Here is a 9,553-nt window from a genome sequence, read left to right on the forward strand (position 1 = left end):
AATTGCAACCCTCAAATACTTAAAATATACAATTTAACAGCATCCAGAAACCAAATTGATATTGTAGTCACTATTACTTTTTTAAAACCAAAACCCTGCCAATCCCATATAAGAAACATAACTCATGATGATTACATTATTGAAAGAATTTCTCAACATCTGTAAAAGAAAAGCAACAGCGTAAACATCAAAACCTATGAAGCAAAAAATCCTCAAAATAAGAATGAGAGAAGCAACGAAGCAAAATCCAACCAGTGGTGATAGCCTTGATTGTCCCAGCATGCCTTCATCTGAAATCCTTAAAGACTTCTTCAACCAATTGAGGATTATGAAGCCCTGAGGTCCTTTCATACCTGAGACAAGTTAAAGGGTTAACCCAACATTAGATACGATAAACTCATAAATGAACGAAGAAAATCGAACATTTAAAAAGTATGGATTAAAAAAAAAAATTGAGATTACAAATTTAAGTAGATTCCCAGATAACCCAAATCAAAAAACATATTAAAATCTACAGGTTTACATCCATAAAGAGCCGGGAGAAAAAAAAACAAACAAACAAACAAATTTTAAAAGATAAGAAGGGCATTATAGGATCAAGGAGCGAAGACAAATACTTTAAATTAAATCATTGGATAGGAAAAGAAAAAGCTAAAGAACTGTATAAAAAACCTTACAATAGCTTACCTGGAGCCAAAGGAATAATAGAGCACGGGAGCTCTTGGAGCTCTCTTAGAGCAGATTGTGGGGTTTGGGAGAGAAGACTAAAGAGGAGACACAACTCTTTGATTTTATTACCTAATAAAGGGTAGAGAAGAGGGAAAGTTTTATTTACTAATAAATAAGATAAGAGAAGTAATAAATACATGGGGGGCGAGAGATTCTATTTCCTAATGAAGGAAGAGGGAAGAGGGAAGAGGGAAGAGGGAAGAGGGAAGAGTTTCTTTACTAATAAATAGGATAAGAGAAAGATTGGGAACGTGTATGAGAGAGAGAGAACCGACGTTGGGTAGAGATAGGAACGTGTGTGAGAGAGAAAAAAATATTTCTGGTTTTGCTTTCTAATGGGTAATTATTTATTTACTAATAAATAAGGTAAGAAACGTATCAAAAAATTAATAAATACATGGGGGAGAGAGATTCTTTTTCCTAATGAAGGAAAGTGAAGCTTTTATTTACTAATAAATAGGATAAGAGAAATATTGGGTGGAAATATTCTGAGCTATTGTTGTAAGAGACAAAAAATTGAGAAATCCTGAGATATTGTAGTTGATTTTTTTGTCTTCTCTGTGGTATATATAAGGAAAAATTCCATACAGTAAAAACCTTTAAAGTTGATGAAAGATCATTGAAAGATACCATTTTTATGCAATAAATATCTCCATAATTTTGTGCCTTTTTTTTATCCCTTTAATACGTAATAATTATAATTAATGACACCCCTTTCTCCTCCACATTTAGAGAGAGTGAGTGAGAGAAAGAGAATTATAGAAAGAAAATACCTCTTTCCTCCTTGTTTAGATTTTGTATGGGCTGGAATGAGAGATTTTAGGAGCCCTTTTTTTTTTTTTTTTTTTAATGGTATATCTATATCTATATTTGCCTTTTTAATATTTTCATAATTATTTATAATTCTCTCTATGGAGAATCTCCCTCCATTGTGCTCCATTTTTTTTCAAAGAGGATGAGAGAGAGAGATTTAAGGAGGAATATTATTATATGCCTTTTTTAATCCTTTTTAATATTTAACTAATTAATAATTGTAACTAATTATTACTCTCTCCTTTCTCCTACACGTTTAGAGAGAGAGAGAGAGAGAGAGAGAGAGAAATACAGAATTATGGAGAATTTATCATTATTATTATTATTATTATTTTTGTATATCTCTCTCCATAATTGTTCAATCCATCCCCATTCTCCATAATTCTCTCTATTTCTCTCTCCACTCTCTCCCTTTCTCCTCCACGTTTAGAAAGAGAATGTGAGAATTATAGATTTTATTATTATTATTTGTTTCATCTTCCATTTTGACGGGTGAGAGGATGAATGGGTTTAGGGTTTATAATTATATGCATTTTTAATACTCCACTCTCCCCCTTTCTCCTCCACATTTAGGGGGGAGAGAGTGAGAATTATAGAGTTTATTATTATTATTTGATTTATCTTCTATTTTTAAGGGTGAGAGGATGAGTGGGTTTAGGATTTATAATTATATGCCTTTTTAATACTTAATAATTATAATTATATACATTTTTAATACTCCACTCTCCCCCTTTCTCCTCCACGTTTAGAGAGAGAGAGAGAGAGAGAGAAAGAATTATAGAGAGTTTATTATGATATTTGTTTCATATTCCATTTTGATGGGATTTTGGTCATTTGGGGATTTTTTCCGGTGTTTTCTAATCATTTGGGAATTTTTTTTTTTTGGGTAGATATAAATGGTTTTTTTGTCATTTTGAAAAAGTATACCAAAGACAGGAAATACGTAATTTTATATATATGTGTATATATATATATATATATATATTTGGTAGGAAAACCTTGACATTACATATATAGGGCCTTTTGATGGATCAAGATCCTATCCATTGATCCAAATCTGACTGAAATCTGGACTCTACAATTGGGGTACGGAGGAATCTTTATTTTAGGCTCATATAGGTTGACTGTTCATAACTTTTGCAGTCAATAGATTGAGGAATCTTTCATTATCTTTTATTTACTGTTTATTAGCCCTTCTCTCTCTCTCTCTCTCTGTTATAGGAACCTCTTTATTCAATCTTTTACCCCAAAAAAAAAAAAAATCTCTACATTCAATCTAATTCCTACCAAATAGGAAATTAAGATAATTAAATTATTTCCTTGAATAATCCAATCTCTCAAGTCTGTCATTGATCTTTCTCTTCCTCGCTCCTTGCCTTTCCAATCCCCATACATCATCATTACTATGCATGTTGAGCTTAAATATTCCAAATGGTTGGCTTTTGATAGATTAGAGAACAGCTCCTTCTGACCTGGCAAAAGGGAAATCACAACTTTACCATAATATATTTCCTGCCAATTCTTCTGCAATAGAATTTTCTGGGTCTTGAGGATCAAATTTCCATTACAATTACCATTTCTTTTCTTTTTGGTAAATAAAATATACATATTAAATATAATAGAACATTTAGAAGGGTTTCCTTTTTAATTTCCCTAATCACTCTCTAGCCAAAAAAAGAGAAACTGAATCACTTTCGTTTTAAACCTTAATTATTTTTCAGTTCTCCATCCTCCCTATCATCCCCTAAGAAACTTTAATAGTTTTACTACTTTTTTGCTTCCCTGATTTCTTGAAAAAGATAATGATGTGTTCTAATAAAATGTTTACAGTTATGGGCAGTGTGATTCTACTACTACCACTAGTGGGTTTTGGCTTGGTGAATGGAGAAGATCGATCAAAGTGGAAAGAACCAAGGAATCACTCAAGACATCATCATCCATTAAAGAAAATCAAAGTTGATCCATCTGGGTATGGAGATTTTAAGACCATTCAATCAGCTATTGATTCAGTTCCTTCCAACAACAAGAACTGGATCTGTATCTATGTCAGGATTGGAATTTATAGGTAATTAATAATCTTAATAATACTTAGTTATTTTTTTATAATCAGTTTTCTTTTATCTTTTATAATTTTTCATCTTTAATGTTTTTATTTCTTTCTTTTTTTTTTTTTTATGGGGGGGGTGTGGTGGGTTGGTATGTTTATATATGAAAATGTAGAGAGAAGGTTATGATTCCAATGGATAAGCCATTCATATTGCTTCAAGGAGAGCGAAGAAATAATACAATAATCTCATGGGATGATCATACTACATTGGCAGAGAGCCCTACTTTCAGTTCCTTTGCAGACAATTTTTCTGCAAGACATATAGGTTTTAAGGTATTGATCTTGTTCACTATTTAGTAGTCTTATTTGAATAGTAATATATCATTTATAAATCATGGTTTTTTTTTTCTTATATATATTCTTCTATAGAGTAAAGTTTAAATAGAACTTACCAGTCAATTTTATCCTTATTTTTATTAAAACAAAGTTTTTCTTTTTTTAATTATTAATTTTACCCTTATTCAGATATCAATATCCAATCCAAGATCGAGCAGGTATCATTATCAATTCAATCAATAATGATACAATCCAACTGATCGAATACCAATACTTAGAACCTACTCATGAAAGAATCATGCAGAGACAACTGCTAGTTTTTAGGAAGACAAGACTGCCCATCAGTTGAAACCTCCAGTGGTATAAAAAATTTCTGTTTGACTTGGTCCAATCTGTAAATTCAATTTGGTCAAATTTTCCCCTAGGAATTAAATAGGTTGGACATAGGATTGATATTTGTGGTGAGAATTGGGCTCAGAGCAAAAGCCCAATATAAAAACAGTGTGACATGGGCTTAGCTGGGCCAATCAGAGCTGAGTTCATATGAACTCCCCTTGGTAGAAAGACCGATTAGGGTTTGGGTGGTTTTCTGCATATCTAGAACATCTTTGGAGAGAGAAAAATGATATAAGGGTAAATCATGTTGTTGCCAAGGTTGGTGACAAAAAGTCGTAATCTAGCTTTTTTTGTCTCTTTAGTATAACACATTTTTATTTTCAATAAGGGTAAATTGTATCATTTCACATAAATATTGTATTCAATAACTTTTAATTTTTGAAAACTCCTTTTTTTGCTGCATTAAATAATTTTTGAGAATAAAAAGAATAGCAATTGAAGTAGGTTATAACTTCTTAATTCGCCACTTTAATGACAACAAGTTGCACAAATGATATATCATACTATCATTCTATTGTACTATCGTACTACTATTAAAAAGTACGTACTCCATGTCATTGGTATACTTTTTCAAAAAGACAAAAAAACCATTGACATCTATCAAAATTTTTTTTCAAATGACCAAAAACCCCCTCAAAATGGAAGATGAAAAAAAATTTATTTCTCTCTCTCTCTCTCTCTCTCTCTCTCTCTCTCTCTCTCTCTATATTTAAATCTCTATAATTAAAAATTTTTCAAATGACAAAAAAAACCCCTCAAAATGTAAGATGAAAAAAAAATTATCTCTCTCTCTCTAAACGTGGAGGAGAAATGGGGGAATAATTATTAATTATAATTATTAAGTATTAAACAGGATAAAAAGAAAAAAGGCACATAATAACCCACAATAGGCCTGGTTTTCCTTTCCCTAATCGCTGGGGATAAAAAAATAGGGAGATTTACAGAGAGAGAGAGAGAGAGAGAGAGAGAGAGAGAGAGAGAGAGAATTATGGAGAGTGGGGAGGTAGTGAATAATTATGGATAGATTTACTACATAAAAATAGTTTCCCTCAATCCTCTTCCATCAATTTTAAAACTTTTTACTGCATAAAATCCTTCACTAATAACACTATTACTTCTCTTAAATTATCTCTATAATACACTATCCTTCCTTATATATACCACAGAGAAGACAAAAAAGCAACTACAATACTCTAGAATTTCTCAATTTCAGATTTCTCTTCTACTACAATAGCTCAGAATATCTCAATTTTCAGATTTCTTTTCAACTATAATAGCACAAAATTTCTCAATAGTGAAAGGAGATGGGAACATGATACATAAGAAACATATAACTCGTCTTCTTCTACAAAGGTCTTGAGGATGACATCAACCTCACAAATAAAATCACAAAACCCAAACCAAAACCAACATAAATATAAAACCAAAGACTAACTGAAGAATGATCAGATTTTGCATAAGCACGAAATTTAATTTTAATACTTGGCGAAAATAAATGGCCTACACTACCAATTCTATTGGACTTTCAACAACCAATGATCCACTTCAGTAAAAATAAAGTTCAGTTTGACAAACATACCTTGTGGATGTGGAGTATCTAAATTTGAGAAATGCAGTGCTAGTGATCCAAAAGTAAAGGAAGCTGAAGTAGAAAAATTTTGTGCTATTGTAGTTGAAAAGAAATCTGAAAATTGAGATATTCTGAGCTATTGTAGTAGAAGAGAAATCTGAAATTGAGAAATTTTGGAATATTGTAGTTGTTTTTTTCTCTTCTCTGTGGTTGATATTAGGAAGAATAGTGTATTATAGAGATAATTTTAGAGAAGTAATGATGTTATTAGTGAAGGATTCTATACAATAAAAACTTTTAAAATCAATGGAAGAGGATCGAGGGAAACCGTTTTTATGTAGTAAACCTCTCCATAATTATTCACTCCCTCCCCACTCTCCATAATTCTCTCTCTCTCCCCCCCCCCCCCCCCCCATATTTGTCTTTGTAAATCTCTCTATTTTTTATCCCCCATGATTAGGGGAGAAAAAACCACGCCTATTGTGGGTTATTATGTGCCTATTTTTTTTATCCATTTTAATACTTAATAATTATAATTAATGATTATTCCCCCTTTCTCCTCCACGTTTAGAGAGAGAGAGAGAATTATAGAAAGTTTATTATTATTATTATTTTCATCTTCCATTTTAAGGGGTGAAAGGATGAGTGAGATTTTTTTTTTAAATAATTATAGAGATTTAAATATGGAGAGAGAGAGATAGAGATTTAATGAAGAGTAATAGAAATAATTACTTCCTCTTTTTCCTCCACGTTTAGAGAGAGAGAGAGAGAGAGAGAGAATTATAGAAAATTTATTATTATTATTATTATTATTATTATTATTATTATTATTATTATTATTATTATTATTTTATCTTCCACTTTGAGGGGTGAGAGGATGAGTGGGATTTTTTTGAAAATAATTATAGAGATTTAAATATGGAGAGAGAGAGAGAGAGAGAGAGAGAGAGAGAGAGAGAGAGAGAGAGAGAGAGAGAGAGAGAGAGATTGATTTAAGGAGGAGTAATAGCAAGAATTACTTTCCCCTTTCTCCTCCACGTTTAGAGAGAGAGAGATAATTATTATTTTTTTTCATTTTCATTTTGAGGGGTTTTTTGACCATTTGGAATTTTTTTAATTATAGAGATTTCAACATGAAGAGAGAGAGAGAGAGAGAGAGAGAGAGAGAATTATTAAATTTTTTTTTTCATCTTCCATTTTGAGGGGGTTTCTGGCCATTTGGAATTTTTTTTTTTGTAGTTGTCAATGGTTTTTTTGGCTTTTTGAAAAAGCATACTAAAGACAGGGAGTACGTACTTTTTAATCATAGTATAATAGTGTGATATATATTTTTCCTTCAAAGGGGAAGAGAATGACAATCTAAGTGTAGTTGTGGTTTCATTTGGGTTTTTGGTTTTTGGTTGGGTGGGTGGGTTCTAAGTAGTGTTTTTAAAACTGAAAACTCGAGTTTCAGTTGGGAAGCCTTGAGTCTAGATGCAAGGACTTGTGAGAACTCAACAATTTATTAAGTGATAGTATAAAGGGTAAAGGAACTCTGTCCGTCCCTTTAGCTCCTGCGCTAATGCGCAGGCCAGTGGGAGGGTGAGCATGGCCGATGCTCCCGTGCAGCCTCCTTTGGCCTGGGCAGCCAAAGTTCTTTCTACCTAATAGCAATGAAATGCTAAATAAAGAAACCCTAATAAAAATTAAGGTTTGGGTATCTCTACCTAGTCTCTGATCACCGCACCAATCATTACTAAGCATGCACCAACTAACTTTCCCTCACCCCATAAATATATATAAAGTTTGAGTAACTAAGTCTGGATCCATTTCCTGCAGAATACATACAACTTAGAAGATAGAATGCAGAAAAATCCTCGGGTGCCAGCGGTTGCTGCAGTGATAGCAGGTGACAAGTCTTCATTCTACAAATGCAATTTCTTTGGATTGCAAGACACATTGTGGGACATGCAAGGACGCCATTACTATAAATCTTGCCATATTGAAGGAGCTATTGATTTCATCGTTGGCATGGGCCAATCCATTTATGAGGTATACAACCTCTTAAGTTGTGGTATTGCTATCTGTTTGATGTTTGGTTCGAAAATTAAAAATAGTCTCTTTTGCGAAATAAGGGGTAAATTTACATATATTTATCTCTTTCAAACCTTACAGTAATGGAAGCCTCCTGCACTGGGATACTTTTTTATTTATTATTATTATTTTCAACGTAACATGTAGATTTTACATGGCCTAGAATTGGAGAGTTCACTAAAATTTTTTTATTTTTGGGTACAGAGATGTGTGATATATGTGATTTCAAGGATGCTGGATCCTAATGGCATATGGGAATATCCGGGCTACATAACAGCTCAGGGAAGAAACAGCCCTACTGAGTCAAATGGTTTTGTGTTTAAAAATTCTGCAGTGTATGGAAATGGTGCTGCTTATTTAGGAAGAGCCTGGAGAGACTACTTAAGGGTTTTATTCTACAATACATCTTTGTCTAACATTGTAGTCCCTCAGGGATGGGATGCATGGGACGTCGATGGCCACGAGTAGGCTCTCTCTCTCTCTCTCTCTCTCTCTTATATATAACTTAAGATCATTCATGCCAGCAACAATGGTAGGTTTTAGTTTTTCTTCAACATAGGTGAAGATTATCTTCATCTATGGTGATTTAATACTATGATTGAACTACGGAAAGAGTGACATCATCCTTAACTCTTGTCTCCTACTGTTGAATGTTTGAATTACCATTCTCCAACCCAATGAGAAGGTCAAATCATGTAAATGAAGAGATTCTATCTTCACCATGGTTGAGAGAAATTTAGTCCATGATGGGATCCTTCTAATAATAGTAATCTACAACCGTAATTTACAGTTTAAAAAATTGTCTTATTAAGGAAAGTTCAGCCTTATTCCAACTTGATGCGATCAGCTACATGGATCCAATCAAAAACAGCAAAAAGAAGAGTAGAAGTAAAATGGTAAGGAGAGGGGAAAGAATACAATCACAACAAATCACCTAGATGGGTCGGCCACTTTCTAGAAGTTCAATATCTTGGTAGGATTGGTGGGATTAGTATGTTGAAGACAAATACCTGGAAGACCATTAAATCTACATATTTTATTCACAAGTCTTTGATGCTTCAACTCAAAACAAAATAGACTTCTAAGGTATCATGTTAAGAGTGATTCGATGGTTCCTTCATATTTTCCTTTTGAATCTCAATGATATTCTATTAGTCTTTATTAGGTTGCAATTTATTTTTCACAATTCATCATTTTCATCAAATTACATTTGTTTGAATCTTTAATTTATTAGATATGGAATAACTTTTGCCGAAGTCAATTGCTATGGATTGGGATCAGACACTTCAGGACGAGTGAGGTGGCCAAAGAAACTCGACTACAGGACAGTGACTAATTTAGTTGACTTGAGTTTCATTGACACAGAAGGATGGCTTAGAAGGCAGCCATTACACCGAAATATGCTGAAGGTGTTGTAAGATATCATTCATGTCTTAACTTCTTATTTCTGTTACCTAAAGGATTTTGTAGTTATATATTGGTGGAATTCCATCTTGTCTCATGGAAGTAAGTTATAACTTCTTAATGGGAAAATGTTTTCTATGGGAGAGTGTGGCCCCCTTTGTGTGTGTGGGAGCCAATGGGAGAGC

The 9,553-nt window shown here is 32.8% G+C and overlaps 1 protein-coding gene across 1 annotated transcript; it reads left to right on the forward strand.

The window, feature by feature from the left end:
- The first annotated feature begins 3,374 nt into the window (after window positions 1-3,374).
- On the forward strand, window positions 3,375-8,432 carry LOC122066350 (probable pectinesterase 29). Its single transcript, XM_042630171.1, has 4 exons — window positions 3,375-3,607; window positions 3,763-3,922; window positions 7,710-7,922; window positions 8,169-8,432. The coding sequence occupies exons 1-4, from the start codon at window positions 3,375-3,377 to the stop codon at window positions 8,430-8,432; spliced, it is 870 nt and encodes a 289-aa protein (XP_042486105.1).
- The last annotated feature ends 1,121 nt before the right edge of the window (window positions 8,433-9,553 follow it).

This window comes from Macadamia integrifolia, unplaced genomic scaffold, assembly GCF_013358625.1.
Source record: "Macadamia integrifolia cultivar HAES 741 unplaced genomic scaffold, SCU_Mint_v3 scaffold2356, whole genome shotgun sequence".
Classification (NCBI taxonomy): domain Eukaryota; kingdom Viridiplantae; phylum Streptophyta; class Magnoliopsida; order Proteales; family Proteaceae; genus Macadamia; species Macadamia integrifolia.